The 23,814-nt window shown below is 43.3% G+C and overlaps 1 protein-coding gene across 1 annotated transcript; it reads right to left on the bottom strand.

Moving 5' to 3' along the window:
* Positions 1-5,285: 5,285 nt before the first annotated feature.
* Positions 5,286-17,839, bottom strand: MGST1 (microsomal glutathione S-transferase 1). The gene is made up of 4 exons (XM_024202701.2): positions 17,741-17,839; positions 10,631-10,778; positions 9,351-9,445; positions 5,286-5,921 (listed from the first exon to the last, which is right to left on the bottom strand). Exons 2-4 carry the CDS (start codon positions 10,754-10,756, stop codon positions 5,675-5,677), a joined length of 468 nt encoding a protein of 155 aa, XP_024058469.2. The 5' UTR covers positions 10,757-10,778; positions 17,741-17,839; the 3' UTR covers positions 5,286-5,674.
* Between the last annotated feature and the right edge of the window lie 5,975 nt (positions 17,840-23,814).

The following is a 23,814-nucleotide window of genomic DNA, read 5'->3' as shown; positions in this document are numbered from 1 at the left end:
CTAGGACCGACTGGAGTCTCAAACAGGTCCTGGCTCATGGAATAACTGTTCCCCCCCCCCCCCATTGCATGTTCTCTAGCCTCCTCTTCTTTCTCTTCCCCCTCTCCCTGGCTGTTTATGCCAGGCGCCTGTATCTCAGGCTCCTCTGAGGTACCCATTGGGGTTTGCAAGGTGGTGGTGGGATCTCCGGCAAGTATGGCATACAGATGTTTGTAAAGTGTCAAGGCTGCAGCTTGGCACCAGATCAACTGCTGGCCTCCCTGGCTTTCTGGTATGCCTGCTGCAGTTCCTTTGCTTTCATGCAGCACTGCTGTTCAGCCCTGTCAACCCCTTCTCCTGCATCCCCCAGTGCAATCTGCTCATAGATGTTCACGTTTCTATGGCTGGTCTGTAAATGTGCCGGCAAAGCCTCTTCTCCCTGTAAGCACAGGAGACCTGTGGGGGGCAGGGGTCCCATCAAGTCCCCTCCAGGCCCAGCTTCAGGTCCTTCAATGTCTTTCTCCCCCCCCCCCCCCCCCCAGCAGACACCCAAGGGGTTCTTGGAGCAAACAAACCAAAGAAAAGTCCTCTCCCCTCATTCTTCCCTGTTAGGAGAGGGGAGTCCATGGGAAATTGAAAAGAAACAAGATTGACCTGAATTCAGGCAGTCTTCCAGGGTCAGCCCTTAGGGCTTAGTCTACACAAGGTCCACCTTCAGCCCCTCCTCATGGGGCATGCTGCCCTGAGGCTGGGTAGTACAGCTTCAGAAACAGTGAGGCTTGTTGGTATCTCTCTCTTAGGTCTAGTCTACACTGGAAACGTTAAAGCGCTGGCTTGGCTTATAAATTATAGGAGATATCCTATCTCCTAGAACTGGAAGGGACCTTGAAAGGTTATTGAGTCCAGCCCCCTGCCTTCACTAGCAGGACCAAGTTCTGATTTTGCCCCAGATCCCTAAGTGGCCCCCTCAAGGATTGAACTCACAACCCTGGGTTTAACAGGCCAATGCTCAAACCACTGAGCTATCGCTCCCCCCACCTTGTGTAGTTGCAGCAGAGCGATAGGAGAGAGCTCTCCCAGTGCTCTAAAAAAATAAACCCCACCTCCATGAGGGGCCTAGCTCCCAGCGCTAGTGCACTATCTACAATGGTATTTTACAGCACTGAAACTTGCTGCGCTCAGGGGGGGTATTTTTTCACACCCCTGAGCAAGAAAGTTGCAGCACAGTAAAGTGCCAGTATAGACAAGCCCTTGGAGAGCCCCTATCAGCTGTCCAAGGCAGGGCAGCCTCCTCCCTGTTCATCACCTCTTCCTGTGGCAGGTTTTCCCTTTTAAGTTCCCCCCTCCAGGCAGAACAAGCTTTGCAAGTGTGCCTGGCTGGTGTTGAACTGGCCCAGAGGTGCTCATTAGTCTCTTCTCTGTCAGTGTGAGGGTGTGCCCCTTCACAAGATCCCATGCATGTAGCCAGCATGGTCAGCTGAGCAGTTGCACATCTAGCAGTTCTCCATTGTTTGCACTTGTCAAACTGGACAATCAGGAAAAGGGATTTAAAAAATTCAGTGCTTTAAAGGTGGGGGTGCCTTCTAGTATCCATGACTCCTGGGCAGTGGAGTTCACAATTTTGACCAGAGCGGTCAATGTTGGGCATTGTGGGACAGCTGCTGGAGGACTGTTAGGGTCCAACATAGGTAATGCAGTGTTTACATTCATGCTGAGTCAACCTCAACGCATCAACCATGGTTCAATGCCACTCGGGGAGGTGGACTGACTGCACCGCTGTAATGGGGTGCTTACATCAGTGGGAAACAAATTTAAGTGTAGACACAGGCACAACTATGTCGACGCAAGATGGCTCATGTTGACCTAACTTTGTAATGTAGACCACAGCTAAATTACTTAGGTATTTCTGAAATGTTTACCCCAAGTGCTTGAGAAAACAGCCTTTGTCCAAAAGGAGGATTGGACCAGATTTTGGTATTTAGGCACCTGAAGATGAAGACAGGTGCTGGTGTGATTTCAAAAGCAACAAGGCAGTGATCAAAGCAGAAAAGAAGTGATTTCCATGGAAGTTAGGCACTTAAGCCCTTTCAAAATCCAACCGGCCACCCATCTGTATCTGTAGGTGCCTAAATACCTTTAAAAATCTCACCCATTGTGACTGGACATCCTGTCACACCTATATAGCAACTTTCTTGCTTGCATTTTACAAACAAGGTAGATGTGTATCATCCCATTTTACAAATGTGGAAACCAAGACACAGAGGTTTAAGCAACCTTGTTTGAGGTCACAAAAGGGGTCATCACTGAAGCTGAGATCAGAATGCAGGAGTTTCCAGCTCTCTGGTGTTGAGCTCAGGCCACTAGTCCACAGTTTTAAAATCTGGGCAGCATACCAGCTTCAGTGGGAGTTGCACAGCTCAAGTAAATAAGATTTTTACTTTTATTCCATACCTGAGCATGAAGCAGGGCTACACCTCCAGGATTTGCCCAAGCTCTAAGGAAAGGCAAGTGCCTTGGATGCCATGAGAAATTTGCACAGAAGAGACTTCTGGGGTCCATCATAGCCTTTAGAGACTGGCAGGGGTTTGGGGCAGCAAGAAACTTTCAATGAGAATTGGTTCTTTTAAGCCAGCCAAATGGGTGAGCAATTAGCTGCACCTTTTTCCGTGCAAACCCAAGAACTGCATTCTTAGAATAAGAGTATGTTTAGGCCAGCCAGCCCTAGCCACTCTCACGAGCTCTCTGCTTATCTGGCTGCAAAAAATGGCTAGCCTTGTAATAAGAGATGCAGGTATTTCATAAGAAGACAAGAGTGATAACCACAGTGCCCTGTCTCACTTCCAATACAGGAAGTTGCATTGTCTACCTCAATCCTAGTAGTGTAAAACCTAGCAGCACCAACCTCAAAAGCCATCTCTGCTAGATCCCCAGACCCACAAGCCCCATTCCTTCATATTTTCAGATGTCTCAACTTTTTGTACATTTGGCTGACCAAAGAGAGACAAATGATCTAAGCCAGAAGCAAGCCTGAATTAGTTTTATCTTTCTTGCTTTATTGTCTAATAAATTGATACAGGAGCTAGTCATGTTGCTTAAAAGTAAGGGATAACTTCAAATGGAGTCCTTCCCAGATGTCTTGCATCTTGCACTGAAAGACACTTATTGTCTGATATTTTAATACATTAATAGTTAGAAATTTAAATAACAGAATCAGCTAAGATCTTACCTATCTTACAAGTGACCAATTATACGAACCATTTTTCGTCGCAATTGTGGGAGTAGGAGGAGTTACATCAATGAAGAACTCAACATCCCGTCACATTCCGATGCCTTCAGTGCACTAGAAGTCACTTTGCAGTGTGGTTTTAAGGACATAAAAGCAATGCAATACACCATATGGCAACTTATGCACCTTATCTACTGTGATTTAAAGATGTATGGTTTTATGAACTCCTCAGTCCCCAATAAGTCAGTAAAATAGAAGTTCTATTGTATCCCAAAAGGGTTAAAATTAGCTCACCCAATTACTACCTTTGTCTACCATAGCTTGTGATCTCTTATTCTCTTTAAAAGGATCCATATTGTTTTAATATCTTCCCAGTGAAAGTGACATGGGCACATCACACATCCTAAAGCAGAGACCTTCCCAGAAAATCTACTCAAGGTCCTCCCATTGAGTTGGAAATAGGAGTTTCTTTGAAATTGATACAGCAGTAAGTAGGTTTTGTAGGTTAATCATGGCTCCCAACTATGTACACACAGATTTTTGTTTTCCTTTTTATGTGGAGTAAGGGGGAGAGGAAGACAAATTATACTTTTTTAGTAATCAACTGTAAGAGAAATAAAGAATATTGTACAACCGTAAGAATCCAGTTTCTCTTATTTCTTAGCTAAGAAGCATGTGTTCAGAGCTTTGATGCTGATTAGCAAAATGGAAAGGACTCAAAACTAGTTTTTTTTGTTTCAAATGTAGGATCACAGAAATAAAGCTAGGCCCTAAGTATTTATCTTCAGAATGTTTCACCTCTGTACAGGAATTTGATGCAGATGGAGTTAAAGATCATATTCCTGAATATGATATTGTTGCTTTTTTTCTCCTTGCCAAAGTGTAACAAAATGAGACTAGCTGAATAGCCTGGAAGCTGTAGGATACACTGCAGCAAGGAACATTCCAATTCAGAAGCAATGCTGCAACTCTGTCACTTTGCAACGAAAAGAACACAAGATAGGGCGGGGACATGGGAAAATGTCAATTGGCTGCAAGAGTCACTCCTGCCTGCCAAGCTATTGATTTTCTTGAGCATCGATAATTAACATGCCTCACAGCACTGCAACCTCACCCATGCAGAAGGGAAGGGAAATAGTCTCTGGAAAGGGGAAGCAGAGAGAGAGTTCTCAGGACACTGCCTGGACTGCCTTTCAGCATGGCTCAACTCTAGTGGGAGAGAGAGAGACCGCATTTTGGGGTAAAGCAGCAGCAAGATTAATTAATGTAACTATTAAAGAGGCAGTTACATAGTAGGCATTGGCTTCTGATGCTGGAACTTATGCTCATTCTTGGTAATGACCTATGCACCACACACCTTAGGTTAAAAAAAGTAGCCACTTCTTCAAACACATCTGAATGTGAACCCAGTGATCTTAATTGAGTAAGACCTACAGAGAATAGACATGAAAGATTCAAGCACTGCTTTGGTATTTTATGAAACATTTGTGACATTCCCACATTCAGATTAACATCATCAGCAAGTTTAAGCTTTATTCTGCACTTTCAGAGCAAGATCCTCCATTATTGATCTATTTTTAAAACACACCACAACATATGCATTCAATAGATAGTCACCCATGTATCTTCTGGGAATACACATAAGCAAAGTCTAGCTCCTTCTCTTATGTGGTTCTTTCCCATCATGAAGACAGCCCCTCCTCAAAAGGGCTGCTACACAGCCATAAATCTGGAGTAACTCCAAAAAGTTAATTCAAATTTTCCCCTGTGTAGCAAAACAGAACCTAGCCCAGAAAAAAAAGATACACACACACACACAATATATATATTAAATATGCTATTAGCCTGAGAAAATTGATCTGCTGGAGTTTCATTTTTTAATCCCATAGTGGATTACACCAATAACAATTTCATCAAAAATTCTTTGCAAGGCCTGGCATTACTTGCTATATCTTATTATTAAGGTAAACGTTCCTCAAAAGAACTGTATGATTTGAATCTCTCTCTGATTCATTGTGACATCCTATTTGCTGGCTGCAGTTAGAGGAGTCAAAACAAAAACAAAAATTCAAACACACTTTTTTTTTTCCTCGTCTTTATTGATTTAGGCTTCGGAGATACAGCCCAAAAGAATGCATTTGTAGAAAATCACCACCCATGCTCTAGATACAGCACTGTCATATGTTCAGAATCTTAAGCCTTCAACAAATCACAGAGAGAACATTCAAACTAATATTTTTTGGCAAAGCAGACTGTGAATAGAGAGGACATGGGAAGGGAACCTTTTTGCTTTGAAGAGAAACATTTCAAACAGGAATGAAGAGCCTCTTTGTTAAAAATGCAGCCCTAGTCACCATGTAAAAATTGTTACAAAGATTTGAAAGTTCATTTAAGATAGCCATGTTTAATCTAGTGCACTGTTGGAAACTTCATGTGGAATGTCAAGGGGGTGATGAGGCTGTGTTCTAGCTACAGGTATAATCCAGTTTTCAGCACCCTGTATGCCATTGAGATGGTAACTGCATACCCAGCTAACCAAGAAAAGCCTCGGCTGGGCTGGGGGAGAGGTGTCAAATACGCAATAGTGTGAAAGATTCTAGCCCCAACGAAGATCCTGAAGTGCAGCAAGGCTGTGGACAGAGCAGGGCCGCTCAGGGCATAGAGCAGACCAATGCCAATAAACGGGACAATGTTTTCAAGGTCGTTCAGATGGCCTCTGGGGAAAGAAAGTCGTTGTACAGTGTTACACTTTGCAGAATAATGCACTGGTTTAAAAAAGACTTAGAAAGTTTTACTGCATCTTCAAAACAGTGCTAACAATTAGGGACCAGACTAACACACATTTATCTTTATGTACATGCACAGTCTCAGTAAAGAGTTAATATGAAAAACATATTTCCTACCATTGCATGTCCCTCAATTCCCTTCCCCCCTGGCTTTTATTTTGTATTTTAAATTTTATAACTAACTCCTGGAGTGCATTGGAGGTACAATTTAATTGAAAAGCACTCCAAAATATTAAAGCTGTATTGGATAGTCAGTCTAAAAATTTCTTTAGAAAGTACTTTAATGTGCATTATTCCAGCTATCCTTGATAGTCTGCAGCATTGCTTTTATGAGTACATTTTCATGACAAACTTCAACGCACAAATAGTTTTATTCCTTCCAATCAAAGTGCCTGAAGTTCAGCCATCTTGCAGAACATTCTTTTTTGCGCACTCTGGCCTAATGAGTGTCCTATTTGTTCCTCTGGTTGTTTCTTCTCCACTGCTAGGCCACACAGTTTTCAGCTATTGTTATTTTGATGCCATAAATCAAATTATTTGAAATGGGCCCAAACCAAAACGCCAGATCTGAAACTGCTCTTCCACACCTGCCCCTAGAACTCTTCCTCTCCTTCCACAACTTTGGGAAAATGTAATTCAAGCAAGAGCTTTGCTGTTTGGCACTACCATTAATTATTTGAGGTTTCTCTGCTAGCCAGTAACGGATTAGGAACTGTTTGCATTGCTTTTTATCATAAAAGCAGAAACACACTCAAAATATACATTAAACATAGAAATGTCATTAGGCCTCTTCTTACACTAATAAATCCAACTGAAACTAAATCACTCTTACAGTATGCTTCATTCTTCACAGTTGTCATGAAGTTTGCAAAAGAAAAAATGCATAACTATCTGCCAACAGCATATAAAGTTAACCACTGTTGTAAAAAGAATGTGTGTTGCAATGTTAATTGAGTAAGTTGAACTGGGCTGAGTTAACTGTTCTGTGGAAGCATCAACACTGGAATCAATGGCCAAGGCCATAACCAGGATGGGGAGAGCGGGGCAGCCACCCAGGGTGCAAAGCTGCCAGGGTGGAAAAATAATGGGAAAAAAAAATAGTAGGGGGCATAAATATGCTTGCTCACCCCAGGTGCTAACATGCCTAGTTACGGCTCTGTCTATGGCTTTTGGGGAAGAGGGCTTAGGACAGAATCTTAACACTGATTTGTGTGTGTAATTCTAGTAGGTTGTTTGTTGTTGTTGATGTTTTAAAATAATAGTGTATCCTACATGGACAATTTACTATGGTAGCAAAGTTAATATTCTACTTTCACATGGCCCTTTTCATCTTTTGAAGCTATACACGTACAGGAATGACTTCTCACTGAAATGCAGCCACTTTTGTGACCATCATCCAAGTGGACACCTAGCAAACAACTCACTGCACAACAGAGGGGGAGATGGGGAACTTTTGGCCAGTGTCCTCAGGGAAAACCCCCAGGCTTATAAAGAAGTGCCTTGGACTCCTTGGTGGCCACTCAGAACAGACTTCAGGGAACTACAGTAGATTCCACTTATTAAAAATCCCTCCGTTGCCAGCAAAACATTGCTACCATCCAGCAGTTGAAGTGGACGGCCAGTTTGCAAGGCTGCAGCCAGAGAAGGTAGTGCTGTGATGTGCCTTTCCTGGCGGAAGCCCTGCAGGCCGGGCAGTGGTAAGGAGGAAGGCTGCAGCCCAGATGCCAGGGCTTTCTACATGGCGCAGGAGCGCTGGGGCCACACCGTACTTCTTCCTGAGCTCTCTAGGCATTAGGGCTCAGCATATCACAGCACTTCCTTCCCTGCATGCAGTTCCCTGCAGCAAGGCGCAGCCCAAAGAATTCACGCATTCTGCATCTCTGGCATCCAGGCTGCAGCCCCTCTCCCCACTACTGATCTGCTCACAGCCTCACTTCCCAGCCTGCAGCCCATTACGGCCTGTGTGCAGGCAGGTTTGCAGGAGGAGGAGCTGGGACAGCTGAGCATCGGCCACAAGTTTACAGGGCTGCAGTGAGGGAAGGCGTCCCAGCACTTCCTTCCTTGGCTGCTGCCTCACAAACCTTCCCTCAGCTGGGGGCTTTCTTCCCAAAAGAGTTGGTAGTAAGCCAGTGCCAAGATCCAAATCCCATTCACAGTGATGTTAATGGGATGGGATTGGTTCCCAGCAATATGTTGCCATTAACTAGAAATTGCTAATATCAGGATACGTGGAATCCTCTCTACATAAATCTACCTTTGCAAGGATGCATTTGATTCCTACTGATGGTTCCAAAGAGTTTTGTTGCTTATGTTAAAAGAGTCTTCCCCATCACTGACATTTGGTAGCTTGCTCCCCAGCGGTGGGAATAAAGATATAACTTCATATTAAAGCCATTAGGAGAAAGAGTTGTGGGCCATGTTTATTAGCCGTTTTTATATTGATAAAATCCCTTTTGCTTTAATTTTTTTTTTACTATACCACATAAGTCACCAGTCTTCATTAAAGCCGAATGAAATGAAAAATTTCCTTTTTCAGGGGGACAGCAGGGGGATTAGTAATGGTTTGTCAAAAAGTATCTAAGTAATATTTTTGTGAGAGTATAGACGAATGTCACCGCAAGCTAAATAAAAGCAAAAAAAGTTTCAAACCAATATTCAGCTCCTAGAGACTCATGGCAGAATGGAAACGCTCTTAAATTCTAATACATTGCTAAGTGACACATTACCATTTTTTTAACAGAATATAGGATCACAAGACTGATCCATCTTCCTGTATAACTAGTGCAACAGTAGGGAACCTGTGGATTCCATTATGCAAAGAGAGAAGAGGCCTCAACTCCCACTCAGTACAACACCTCGCCAGACTGGGCCCTGTGATACTATCTTGAATTCCATGATTTTAATAGGTAATACACCTATTCCTCTTCCCCCCAATTTCCTTTGCATTAGCAAGAGTTGAAAAGGAAAGGTCAGTAATCACAGCTGTTCATGTGCAAGTTGCATAAGAAGCTTATTTATACTTACTATAACCCACTAAAGTTCAGTCCAGTTTTTAAGCATGGTTTACAATGTTCCCCGCCGCCCCAATCATACACACATTGGATATTGCTCAGGATCAGGCTTTCATCCAATCAGGCCCTTGCCCACTCAGATAGTTAATTTTATATATTTATTTATATATTATTTAATACATATGCTGATCAGATTGCGTTCTTTTTAGACACTTGTTCCATAAGATTACCACATAAACAAAACAAAATATATATATGGGACCTAGAGAAAATGGGCTGTAATTAATTCTCTAAAATAGCTTTATTCTGCTACCCAAGAATCGTTCTGATAGACTTCCGCGGTATTACCTGCGCGCACGTTCAACGTCTGGGTCAGTCCGCAGGTACTTCTTAGCATTCTCACCTTTGCCAAACGTTGCTGTATCTTCTGGGTTACTAAATGCCTGTTCAAACAAACAAACACCCCAACCAAATGCATTAGAAGAATGCAGCTCTTCTTGCTAAGACATAAAAGCTTCCTGCAGCTTGGTGTAAGTGTTCTCTTAAAGAACATCCCAGTAATCCTAACTGATGTTACATACGTGCACCAAAGCCTTGTAAAATGCCAAACCTGAAAAATCAAGCCTACTCTATATAACAGCTTTTGTACTAGTATAACTACGTGAGTGAGGGGTGGGATTTTTTTCCCTATGCAGTTATAATGCTACGTGCCCTAGTGTGGAAGCAGATATACTGGTAAAAAAGGTGCCTTATATCAGTATAGCTTATTCCCATTCGGGAATAGTCATATTGGTATAAAGGTGCTTGATATCAATAGATCCGTTTCCACACTAGTAGAGCTGTACTGCTCTAACTAAAACAGTATAGCTTAATGCGATACAATCTGTGTGTGTGGACGAGGCCTCAGTTACAGTGAGGGCTGGAAGAAAGTGGAAGCTGACTGAAACTCAAGCTTGCCAAGATAGAAGTGATATGATTGGTCTGGGAAGCCATCTAGAAGAGATGGTAGGTATAATTGCTGCCAGCTTGCTTGCTTGCTTCCCTCAGATTCCCATGTGGCAGCAGTAGCCAGGTGGGCTTCTCCCCTCCCATCTGCCTTTAAACTAGTTAGGAGGCTGTTACCTCCTCCTCTCACGTAGTTATATAGTCCTTTGTTACTTCCAGACGGAATACACATATTTCCAAGCTGTGTGTATTGCAGTATTTCCTCCCCACCCTCCCACCTCCAATTATTATTTGGTTAGTTTGACACAAAAAAAATCACACAACATCTGCTTTATAAGGTGTGTGCTCAAGAGACAGCGCGTTCTGGGCAACAAGAGAGAATCCTCCAGTGAGAGAGGATTTCTATATAGAAGAATGGAATAGTTTCAGGAGCAGAGAGATACAGTAACTCAAATGTGTCTGTAAAAGAGACTGCCTTGTAATTACGATGGTAGGCATTTTCTATTAGTGACATTAAATGAAGCACCACCAGACTAAGGAAAGGAACTGAATATTATTAGAATAATAATAATAAAAAAAAAAATCAGTATTTAAAGCAGAAAAGGGAAGAGATACTTTTGATACTTTTGTATTTTAATGTGAATCTCAATTGGTTTTGCCACATTACATCCCTGGTTTTTTACCTTTCTTGTCATTCTGAAGAATGCTGTTATAAGACTCATTAGCATCATTTTTAAAAGGACAATGGTTGTGTAGGTAGCATAAGCCAGGAACACCTCGCTGTCAATTAGCTGGGCAAGTTCAGCCATTTCTGCGTATCTCACTGAAGACCTACAAGAGAAAATTTAGGCCAAGAGTGTAACAAATGGAAGTATGATGATACATTCACTAGAACAGCTTTCCTTAGCAGCGCTGTAGCGATGCCATAATTAAGGCTGAGACTTAATAACTCTACGCCTAAACCCTCTATCTTCACTAGGCTGCAACTCTAAAAAGTCCTCTTGGTGCCCTATAGTTCTCCTTTTCAAGGAATTGTTCATTGAGTCATGAAAATATACAGCCAAAACATTTAAACAACCACACCAAGAAAAACAGTTTAATTATAGAACATAATACACCTTCAGTCATCAGCACTATAAATGTAGTCAAGACTTTCCCCTAGCATGAAGTTAGACTGACATCTTCAATGTCTTTTCCCTAACAAGTTCGGTGGGTGTGATGAGACAGTCCTAGGTTTATCTTTCCACTTAATATCATATAATGGACTTTTATTACTAGCGGCATAATTAAAGTTGCATGCACTTGAGCCTGCTCAGGATATAGATATGGGTTATCAAAAGTCTCCACCAGACCATCATTGGAAGAAAAAAGACAGGAGAAGAAATGTATCTAATCTGTCTTGTTTTCATCAAGAACTCACCATAGAGACTTATGTCTACTTCGACTGGAGGCCCCGAAGAACACTCCTATGCGTTGGGGATTCAGTAGGTGGTACTTGAGTCAGAACAAAACAGATACCCCAACAAGGCATTACAGGGCACTGTAGTGGTAGATAGGGACTAAACCACTCTCTTACAGAAGTTATATAGTATTAAATTCTAACCACTTCTTGTCAGAGATTCCATGCTATTTTGTGTGTTTGATTTTTAAGAGTAGGAGTGGTAAACCAAGTGTCCCAGGCAAAAATCAGAACTATATCAAAGCTATATATTTTCTGGTGGAATATTTGACACTTTAGCCACTTTTGATGGACCTATCCTCCATGAAATTATCTAATTCTTTTTTTTAACCCAGTTACACTTTTGGCCTTCACAACATCCCTGGCAATGAATTCCACAGGCTGACTATGCACTGTGTGAAGCAGTACTTTCTTATGTTGGTTTAAATCTGCTGTCTACAAACTTCATTGGGTGACCTCTGGTTCTTGTGTTCTGTGAAGGGGTAAATAACACTTTCCTATTGACTTTCTCCACATCATTCATGATTATATAGACCTGTCATAGCCGATCTCTTTTCTAAGATGAACAGTCCGAATCTTTTTAATCTCTCCTTGTATGGAAGCTGTTCCATACCCATAATCATTCTTGTTGCCCTTCTCTGTACCTTTTCCAACTCATATATATCTTTTTTGAGATCAGGCAACCAGAACTGCATGCAGTATTCAAGGTGTGGGTGTATCATAGCTATATATACAGCATATATTATCATATTATCTGTCTTATTATTTATCCCTTTCCGAATGGTTCTTAACATTCTGTTTGCAGCATTGTTGTAGCCATGTAAGTATCGTTTATTGGACCAATTTCTATTGGTGAAAGAGACAAGCTTTGAAGCTACACAGAGCTCTTCTCCAGGTTTGAGCATGCTGTAGTTTTGCTGACTGGTGCTGCACACTGAGCAGATATTTTAAGTAAACTTGCTTGCTAGTACAGTCATTACATTACAAAAAGCAAAGGTAAAAAGAGTGTGAACACCGGAAGACAAGGCCAAAAGGAAGGCTGCAGCCTGCCAGCCCTGGAGCAGCAGCTGCTTCGGAGGCTGGGGGGAGAGCAACGTGGCCAGAAGCGGAGAGACTCTGGCCCCGCCTCTTCCCTTCTGGCTGTGCTGCCTCTCCTTGCTCCCTCTGTTGGGGGGAGGGGCCGTGTCCCACCTCTCCCTCTCTATACCCGTTCATAAGCCGACCCCCTTCTCTGGTGCTTCCCCCTTTTTTACTAAAAAAAATTCGGCTTATGAACGAGTGTATATGGTAGGTCTCTTCTGGGTTGAAGAGTGATTTTATTTTTACTTAAAAGTATCAGCAACATACTATATGTATTAGTATGATATTTAAATAATAGACATGAGTATCTCATTTTTTGCAATAAAGCTATTCACATATTTGAGTGTATTATCAGTATCTAAAGATAACTGCTTCATTTCCATCTACTCAGGGACACACTGACCCTGCTTTGTAATCAAAACAAAACTTGCCTAAGTATTTTACCCCTTTAGAAAGAATTTTTAAGAACAGGTTTTACCACCATTTGCAGGAAAAGATTACACTAAAAAAAAAAAAGTTGGTTAATGAGAAAAGAATAGACAACTGTAAATTCTTTTCCCAAGGCTTTTTAAAGGAGTTCCAAGGAGACTGTTCTCAACAGCATAATGCTCTGGAGAGGATGGAACTTTATGTCAGAGCTACACATTACATAAAATAATCAAGATTAAATAAAATATTTGTATTGCAGTAGTGCCTAGGCTCCTCGGATGAGATCGAAGCCCCATTGTGCTAGACACTGTACAAGTATTCTGTAAAAGACAGTCTCTGCCCCAAAGAATAATTTGAAGAGTTATTTTGCTGGAGGTTTTCTGTTCATAAGTCACAAAGCAATGTCAGGTGGCTTATAATATCAGGGGGACCCTTGATGGACCTATAACCCCTAACCAAAAAAAAAAAAAAAAAAAAAACAACCCCCCCCCACCCACAAAAACCTACATTAAGGCCACCATTATTTGGGTTGCAAAGTCATGCACCTGAAAGTTAATAAAGTTAAATTTGTGGTTGCCAATGCAGCATAATTCTGAGCCCTCATGCAACCAACCAATGCATTGAAGGAGGCAGGGGTCCCGTAGAAAAAAATAGTATGTGATCCTGTAATTAAAGACTTTATCATAAAACACACACACAGGGGGGTCGAATTAAGGTTGCTCGGGCAACCATAAATCTGGCATTTCCTAACTTTCAAGTGTTTGACTTTGCAATTATTTTTTAACACAGCTCTTTTGTAGGTGATTTCGGAGGGTCGGTCTTTCTTTTTACAAAAGAGAGAAAAACAAGTTCTATCATGCATAACCATCTTGACCTGAACCTTCAGCATTGCAGCAGAGACTGCTTCTACTTGAACTACAGGACTGCATTAGCTAGAAGCAGAAGACAATTGTTATCCCCAGTTTTGTGGGACATGAGCAGTTGTGTCCAAGGGATAGTCGGTGGACCCAGATCAGCCACTGTCTGTCCACTGTCCCACACATTCACTAGGTGGTGGTAGGGCCTCTACTCCATGCAGTACTCCCAGACTGGGGTACAGATCACTGGGGCCAAGTGCTAGGTCTGGAGGTGAAGGAGCCAAGCCCATTCCAGCTCCCTTTCCCCAACACACCACTACAGCAGCTCTCAGATGTGCCCAGGGCAATGTGGCATGCTCGCAATAGTCTCTTGAGAAATGGTGGTGAGAGAAAGGAAACAGTGATTCTTTAACCATTTGTCTCTCAGCAAAGATTAACAGAATTTCATGGGACCATAAAAAAAAGAAAAACGAAAAAGGGCACTTCTGCAGCCTGAGAGAGTCTGCCTGCTGAATATCCAAGGCCTGTTGCTAACAGAGGTATGACAGTTTCTCAAAGAAAGGGTCATAATAGTCCTAAATATAGGAGTCACAACCAATGCTCACAATAACATTGTATTCACCTATTTTCCGTATTTGTGAAAACTGATCTCAGAAGCTCCACGCTGCTATTAAGTTTAGGCCTTGTCTTCATGGGGGAGTTGGGAGAGATGGAAGGAAAGGTGAATTCTTATGCATTAAAATCCTAGTGAAGACAAGGCGGTTTGCAGTTTTCACATGTGTTATCAGATCAAGGAAAACACTATGGAGGAGCTTAGGGTTTACTTTGACCTGCTAACTTGTGGTAAAACTCCAATTGCCTTGTCTTTACTAGGATTTTAACACCTTTTTTCCTTACTGTGGACATAATCTTAGGGTACATCTGCACTGTGATTGCAGACTCACAGCACAGCCATCGCCAGCTCATGTCAGCTGACTCGGGCTTGCAGGGCTTGGCTGCAGGACTATAAAACTGCACGGCAGATGTTCAGGCTTGGACTGGAGCCTGGGTTCTTGGACCTTCCCCCTCCACAGGATCTCAGAGCCCAGGCTTCAGCCTGAGCATCTACCCTGCAGTTTTATAGCACCGCAGCCTGAACCCAAGTCAGCCGACATGGGCCAGCGGCAGGTGTTTTATCACAGTGTAGACATACCCTAAGAATTGATTGGATTCCACAAAGCTCAAGTGAGAAGATCTCAGAGATCTTGTCCACGCTGATAGCAGAACCATGTTAACTCCATGCCAGTCTGTCAATGTTCCACAATTGTGATTAACAACCCATTGCCCATATTGTTGCAGCCAGAAGCTTTAGCATCAGTATGTCCAGTTTTTGTTTGGTTTAAATCTTGCTCTCTGAAATTCTGCTTTTCTCTGCTGTGCCCAGGTGCAAACTGTGGGCCTGATGCTTCAAGCCTGCCGTGCATAGCACTCCTGTTAAAGTCCAGTGGGGTTCACTACAGGGAGAAGCTACAAGAGGAGGCCACTCTCTGTAGAAAATGGTTTCAAGTGCTTTGTGGAACGGCCTTGTCTATACTCTACGGGCATGTTAATACTACAGACTTGAGTTGACTTTTGTGAGGTCAACTTACTGCCACTGCAGTAATTACAGCAGTAGCTGATGTCCACGCTACCCTCCTTCTGTTGGTGGTGCATGTTCTCACCAGGAGCGCTTCACCAACTGAAGAGGGGCAGTGTACTGAGAGCCAGGGCTCTCAGCTCCATGCAGCTCCCTGCCAGGAACCCAGCTGCTCCCGCAGGCTCTCGCCTCCCTGTTCCCCGTGGGGAGCAGCCACCTGGGCTTCTCGCTTTCCTGAGCGGGGAGCCGTGGGCAGCCAGCTCTAGCTGCCTGGCTTTCTTGTCAATTTCAGGGCTCCAGCATGGAGCCCTGAAATTGACAAGATAACCAACAGCCAATGTAATTAATGCAGTGTCAACACTGTGACTACACAGACACAGCATCGCAGTAACTAAACTGACATGAGCCTTACGCCTCTCATGGAGGTGGAGTTACTATGTCGGTGTCGTAGGGCACTTACATCGGCAGGAACGATGCTGTAGTGCGTATACTAACATAGTTAGGTCCATGTAAGCTGTGTCATGTAGATTAGGCCCAAATCGCACTAGTTTAACTATGTGTGTTCTTTTAAAGATCATTTAGTTCAGTGGTTCACAAACTTTTGTACTGGTAACCCCTTTCACATAGCAAGCCTCTGAGTGCGACCCCCCCTTATAAATTAAAAACACTTTTTAATATATTTAACACCATTATAAATGCTGGATGCAAAGTGGGGTTTGGGGTGCAGACTGACAGCTCATGACCTTCCCATAATAACCTTGCGACACCCTGAGGGGTCCCGACCCCCAGTTTGAGAACCCCTGATTTAGTTAAACTAGGGCAAAACCACAGTGTAGACACATTTAAATTGGTTTAAAACTGGCTTATATCAATTGATCTTGATTTAATAAAGAATCAGTTAAAACTAGATGGAGATAAACAAATTTATTGATTTAAGAGTATCCGCATGTGGGTTTTATACCTAAATCAATTAAAGAAAACATTTTAACATGTAATATCAACATGGTCTCAGCATCTCAAGAGCAGTGGTTCACCAACATTTTCCCCTCTTGCAAACATGGATAAAGATCTTGTCGTCTCCCTCAACCTCGCAGTTCCTCATACCACCTATTTTGATTCATAATCTTTTTTCATTCTGTGGACCCGGAAAAAGGACTGCACATACCTCACTACAATTACCATCTGTCTAAAGAATTCCACAACTCTAGCACAATACTCCTGCTCTGACATGTTCCTCTTATCTCCAAAGGCACCAGTTCACTTGCCCAGGGCCGTGACTCTGCAATTTCATACTAATGAACCTTATCAGCTTTTCTTTGCATCACCCCTGTACATAGTGGGCACAAGGATAGGTCAGTTTACTCACAATCATGCTGACTTGGTTGATTTTTTTTTAAATACACAATTAATTCATTCATGGCAAAAAGCATTGAGAAGAATTACTGCCTTACCCTGCATCTTGACAACATCCCAAGCACTGAGTTCTTCCTCGGGTCAAAGTTTTACATGTAATTACACTAACTTTCAAAGTTAGTTTAATTAATGTGGGGGCAGGGCAGTGGGGTAAAGAATCCTCAGTGGAACGTTTTGTTTTTTTAAGTAATTTAAATCATTTGGGGCCCTGTTTATTCCAGAGCTGAATATTTGCAAGTAGCTTGCAGTCTCCTTAAAACATTTCAGGTTTGCCCACACAACCCTAGGTGTTTGTTATGTTTTGAATATACAAACATGAGTCCCAATCCTGCAAATACCTAGGGAAGAGAGCAATTTTGCCCATGCAAAACAGCCTCGTTAAAATGAACGGACAAATGGGTGGCGAGAGTTCCTTCGGTCACAGGAGGAGTCCCCTTCATTTGGATGGGAGTGCGTGCGCAGGGAAATAAAACGTTTACTGGCAGTCACAAGAATAACCCGATCATCCCCTAAGAAAACAGCAGCCTGGTTTGCAGAACACAAAGCCAATCAGAGTCTTGCAACAGCACAATTCACTGATCGCTGCTCCCTGGCCCCTTCTCTGACAAACCTCAGACAAAAAGGCAGAGCCCGAGCCCGAGCCCGAGCCCGGCTCTCACTCGCTCGGGATCCACTCGCGCCGGGCCGGAGGGACCCCGAACCGACTCCCCGCGCCCGAAGGAAGTTGCGCCCTGGAGCTGAACTTTGCGCCTGGGGCCCAGCTCTGATTCTCAGGCTGGAGTTCGGAGCCATGCGGGGAAGGCGTGTTGCTGGGCTTCCGTGAGCCATGTAGCCCCCGCCCCCGCTGCACACAAGTGGTAATGGGAAGACACCCCGCACCCCACAGCGTCTGCCCGGGCCCCCCCGACGCGCCCCGACCCAGGGGGCGCACTGAACGCACCTGGCTTCCGATCGGCTGGGCAGGCGAAAGGTTCACACGCACCGACCCCCCACTGGCTCTGCGCTCGCAGCTGCCGGCCCGCCCACTGGAGCAGCTCGCCCTCCTTCCTGGCACGCCCCTAGCTAAATTCCCCACCCCTTCTGCCTGGCCCTCGCTGCCTGGCTTCACTCCAGCCCACTTTTCCTCACTCCCTGGATACTTTCCTCGGCCTCCTCCCTTCTTTTCTGCCTTGATTCCTCCCTCCTACCTACCTCTTTCCCCGCCAATCTGATCTGATCTGATCTTTCCCTACTCTCCTGCTATCACCTTTTCTCCTTCCCTTCCACCCACCTTCATTCTCCTGCTGCCCTCCACCCCACTCCCTCACTTTGGAGCATGATCACCCTTTAGCTCAGAGGATCACACTCCGCTGGGTGTGTTGCAAGTAGGGAAGAGGCAGGGTTTGGATCTTTTGTAACAGCTCCAGTGTTTCAAGGTTAGGAAGGAACCTTGAGGGCACTTGGCCAATAGCATGCACCATTCCTCTGGGAGTTTATTAATGGAGTTTTGAGTTCTCCTTGCATTTTAACAGGCCTTGGGAATGTTTCCATGATGATGGGGTTACACGTCCATGCCATATGGTGAACCCCTTACTCCCACTGGTGGGCGGGTGCCTACGCAAGCAGTCTCACTGACTTCAGCGTGACTACACCTGCTAGTGATGTCTTTACAGTGTGAATAAAGAGGTTCACAGTTTGTTTCCTGAGAGCTATGCCTGAATCATACCCTCTGAACACCCCTGGATTTTGGGAGAGTGTTGAAATCCAGTATGAAATCCAAAAGGTGCAATTTGGGCCCATCTCCATTACAAATACACAATGGATAATGTTTTCAAAAGACCCTGAGTGAGTAAGGAGCCTAATTTCCATTTTCAAAAGTGACTTGGGCTCCTAAGTGACATAGGTGCTTTTGAAAATTTAGCCCAGTAGCACAAGTTTCCTTTACAAAACAGTGAGCAGGTTGCTGACAATTAGGTTTTACGGGAAGTGAAAGACTTGTACTAAAAGAGTGAAGAGAGACGTGCCATGGATTTTATCAGCCAGCGCGCTAGGACTTGAAGAAAGAGAGAAACTGGACTTTGAAACTTCATTTCCGTTTCTCCCTCAGCATCAGTGACAATAATCCTGTGACTGGGTCATTCTAATCATCGTTATGCCAAAGCGTTCAGACTAACCAGGTCAGAACAAGTAAACAAAATTGCAGTCTATCCAACTATCAAGAACTGAAAAAGAAAGAAGAACTAACTCTGGGAGAAAAAGATTTCAGAAGCAGCCTCACCACTATGTGGCAGATCAGCAAGATACAAAATGGACACATTGCATAAAATGCCAGCACTGCTGTCAAACTTGTCTTAGGCACATAGGAGCTGATTTTAAATGGACTTAGGTGTTGCTGGGCCAGGCAGAGCACTGCTTACCTCCTAGGAATCTTGCCACCTAATGGAATTTTTGGCCCCGAGTTAGGCATCTCCATGCCGCCAAGGCTCCTTATAAAGTTCATGGGGGTAGTTAAGCGCCTAGCAAAGGGATCCTCCTCAGAAGTCAGCCAGATGAGCTGGGAGCTATGCAAGCGAGCCAGGAGTGAAATGCCATGGAAAGGGGTGAGAAGAGGAAAGGGGCTTAGGCCTGGTGAGCCTGTCTAATGGACCAGAGATAGGAACCTCCCCCTTCTTGTGATCCTCAGCCACAAACCAGCCTAAACTAGGTAAGTCACTTAGGTAGCTCATGCCCTAGCAGCCAACCCCTCCACTCCCATATTGATCTCCACCTCCTGCTCAAACTTGACTCCCCGTTCACACTCATCCTATATTTCCCTGAGCCCTGGTTGTCTTTTGTGGGGATGCTGTGTTGCCCCAACACCTATCAGTGGCCTGCATCTGGCCCTGGTGCTGCAAGGTCTGACAGATAACAGAGCATGCCTACAGGATAGAGTCCTGCTGTCGCGATAAGCCACCCTGTCTAGTTTAAGAATTCTGCTTCTGGGCCTCCAGGCTTTGGCTTGAGCTAGGACAGTCTGAGCAGTTCATTAGTTGCAGGGTGGCAGCAGCGCTTAGGCGGCTTTGAAAATGTGGACGGAGGGAAATCTTGGGAGGATAGGCGGCACCTGAGCCACACCTTTGAAAATGCCAGTGGTGCCTATGTGGTGGATTTAGGCACCTATCTACCTGTTTAGGTGCCTAAAGACCTTTAAAAGCTGGTCTATGTTCTCAGTGATTCACTGACCTTGCAACACATGTATATCTCATTACACTAATAAAATCCTGCCCTTGCAGCCCTAATGTGACTACTCAATCATGGGACTATTCACTTGAGAAAAGACTGCAGAGTCAGCAGTCCTGTTGTTAAAGTTGAGACCCAAGGGTGAGTTTTGCAATCTTCATTCACATTGAGGAGCACCTACTCTGTCAAGTACTCCCTTTTGAAGTCAATGGAAATACTCAAGCCAGTAAGTGTCACTCAGGAATAAGTAAGGGTTGCAGAACTGGGCCCACAGATCTAAGAGTTCCCCCCCCCCCCCCCAAGAATGGAGAAACAAAAATACATAGAATTATTTTTGCACTCTTAGAATTAAATTTGAACTGAACATTTTCTATGCTGGCAGAAGTCTGGGAGTGGAGACACAGCCAATGTTTCCTACATTTTAAAACAAATAAACAAATAGTTTACAAAATAATATGAATCATGAAAACTGTATGGTTCAGTATTTCAGATCTTAAGTCAAAATATTTACTAACTGTAATTCCAAACGAGTATAAAACTGTTGCAAAAATATTTGATAATGGACCAAATTCATCCCTGGCACAACTCCATTTACTTGAGTGCACAGTCCTACTCCCTCTAGTTAAAAATACTTTCATCACATAAGATGATGAAAACTATGTAATTTCACTGTGGTTCACACACCCCTATTTCAGAGGATCTCAATCTGCCATCCAGGTACTCTGTGGAGTAGCTTCTGAAACATTACTGATGTATCTGTCTTCAATTAGTGATGCTTCTTATTAGTCATAGCCTGGTCCAGGCCTGTTTTTGAGGAGTGAGAGGCTTTTTTGGATCAGTTTATAGCTCAAAAACAGCCAAGTGATGCTCTACTCCATATGTGGATGCTTGATGTATTTGTTCAGGGTTTCTTTTCTTGTAAGTTCAATCATGATAAAATTTGAGAACAACATCGAAACTGAAGAAATCAACAGTACTGGAGGACAGAACTAAACTGCAAAGAGCCCAGTAGAGATGAGAACAGTGAGGCCTGCACACAATGAAGGCAAAGTTCAGTACAAATAAATGTAAAGCCAGTCAGACAGGAAACACCAATACAAAATGAGGGAACATCACCAAGAAGCTGCACTAAAACCATTAAAGCATGTTCATAATTCATCTTACCTCCTTCAGTCTGTCCTATTCATTTTCCATGTCGCCACACAGCAGAGCAAGTGAATACTGCAAAACGGTATTACATAGATTGTAAGCCCTTTGTGGCAAGGACCATCTGTTTGTACAGCACCTAGCACAACGGAGACCTGGTCCACGCCCAGGGATCGGCAACCTTTCAGAAGTGGTGTGCCGAGTCTTCATTTATTCACTCTAATTTAAGGTTTTGCGTGCCAGTAATACATTAACATTTTTAAAAGGTCTCTTTCTATAAGTCTATAATATATAACTAAACTATTGTTGTATGTAAAGTAAATAAGGTTTTTAAAATGTTTAAGAAGCTTAATTTAAAATTAAATTAAAATGCAGAGCCCCCCAGACCGGTGGCCAGGACCCAGGCGGTGTGAGTGCCACTGAAAATCAGCTCGCGTGCCGCCTTCGGCACGCGTGCCATAGGTTGCCTACCCCTGTTCTAGACGCTACAGTAATACAGAAATAAACAAGAATATTCACAAAATGTTTCTTCTGATCCCTAATAGGCATTCAGTTTGACCACGTTTGTGCCCTTATTCGCTTTTCAACAAACATTCATTCATGCAGCTGTTTAGAGAACCTCTCGTCTTATGATATTTACAGATGAATATGGATATTTTCTATTTGCACTTCTCAGCTGGTTTATAAAGTTTCACTCATCCAACCATGGAGCAGAAACAATACTCTGATTTAAGTGAACAATCACACACTGCAAATAATGAACAGCAAATTGTAGAAGACAGAATGATAGCAAATAGTTTGCAAAAAACCATAAAAGCTTAAATATGTTCACAAACTGTTTATCTGTTCAATTATGAGTAATGAATACATTAGTAAACAGGCTTTGATTTTTATTAATCATTTGAAAACTGAAAAAGAGCTAAACTGAGAAAGAAATATTCCCTGCAAATAGTTTGCTCACTTCTAACAAGCTCTATAGTTGCTGTAAGGAATGTCTGGAACTGAGCTCAAGAGCCTGGACAGGCAGGTATCCAGAAGAACATGGCTATCGTAAGAAGCAGTCCACCATATGAAAACATCTGTGAACCATTTCCCTATAGTACTTGACCCTTGTAGTCTTGATTGAGCAACAATTCAGAAGGCAGCTTCAGCTTGGTTAGTGCAGAACATTTCCAGATACAGGAACCAAAGGATCTTCTTTCTCCTTGCCACAGCACTCACATTCCTACCTTTCAATTGCTATTCTCTCCAGGAATGCCCAATTTCATTGCAAAATGTGGGGGGGCATCAGCGGTGCTGTGTGTGATTGTGGAGGGTGGGAGGATGAACCTTCTCTGTATGTATGCATGTTTGGGATGCTGTTTGCCTTGTTTAGTGGCTCGCAGAGTGTACATTCTGCAGTCATTGTCTCAAGTTCGGAAAAAAATGCATGTGGTCTAATGTTATCTTTGCAGCTGACAGTAGCATTCATGGAAAGATATATTACAGGCCCCAAAGGACGCAAGTTACATTGGGGGTATCAACCACAGCTGTCTGCAACATTCCTCCAACTGAGCAGTTACTTTTAGTTGGAGTGTGAGAGTTCTGGGAAGATATTTCAGAACATTGAAGGCCATTGGAAAGTCAGTTTAGGCCAAATTGTTAATAAAACAGGTGTTACACACACTGAGATTATAAAACGTTTCCTTTTTTAAAAAAAATCCAATGAAAAGACCTTTTTTAAAAAGTTTAAATATATAGTGCTTGCAGGCCAAAATGCTGCCACATCGTGATAATGCATACGATGCAGAAAGCAAAACAAAGCAGACACTTAGGCATTGCAGTGCCTAGAAAACCACAGGAACACACTGCAGTCCACAAAGCCTGAGTTAGGTGTCTAGGTTTCCTATACAATAAATTGGGAGAGATAGGTCCCTTAGTCTGCAATCCATAAAGCCTACACACCAGGTGGGGAGCTGCCTCAGCTAGCCAATGGAAGGTGCCCACTGGATGGATATCTGCTAAGCCATCAGCCCCTCTAGAACAAAGGATCCAGCCCACTTTTTTTAAACTCAACAGTTTCCCTTTCATGATTAGTACCATTTATAGAGAATCACCCAGGAAGGATCCTGTAACGATCTTGAGCTTCATTAAATAACAAACCAAATGAATGAGAAAGGAATAAAAAACTTTTAATAAAACGAACTGGAGAACTTCTGTAGTGAGCTGCTGCACACAGCCATGCGGTATATCCCCGCCTCCAGGGCACATCTCCAAAATGCTCTGTTCATAACACTGTCCCTTATGAGGGAGCATCTCTAAATTATAATTTTCTACAAATATATCTCTATATCTACTACAAACATATCTCTATATCTTCCCTTCCTTTGTGTTGCTCACTCCCATTACTCAGTGCTCCATGATTTGCTGCTAGGAGAGGTTTACCTGCCTGAGAAATGGCTGCCTCCTCCCGTTTCTCAGGTGGATCATTAGCATATTCACTGACACCAGGGCTATTGGAAAGACTTTTATCCTGCCTTAAAGAGAAAGAGTTAGTTTTCACAAGTACAGCAGGAACAACATTTTGCAAAAGTGGAACCTGGATTGGGGCACCTCTCTCTGTTGCAAAGAGGTCAGCTGTATGGTTGCTCCCTTTTGGGAGAACAGTTACACAGTTTCCTCTTAAAACCC

Source organism: Terrapene carolina, unplaced genomic scaffold, assembly GCF_002925995.2.
Source record: "Terrapene carolina triunguis isolate 2854851 unplaced genomic scaffold, T_m_triunguis-2.0 Scaffold112, whole genome shotgun sequence".
In the NCBI taxonomy this organism is placed as follows: Eukaryota; Metazoa; Chordata; order Testudines; family Emydidae; genus Terrapene; species Terrapene triunguis.
This window is presented reverse-complemented; position numbering and strand designations above follow the sequence as displayed.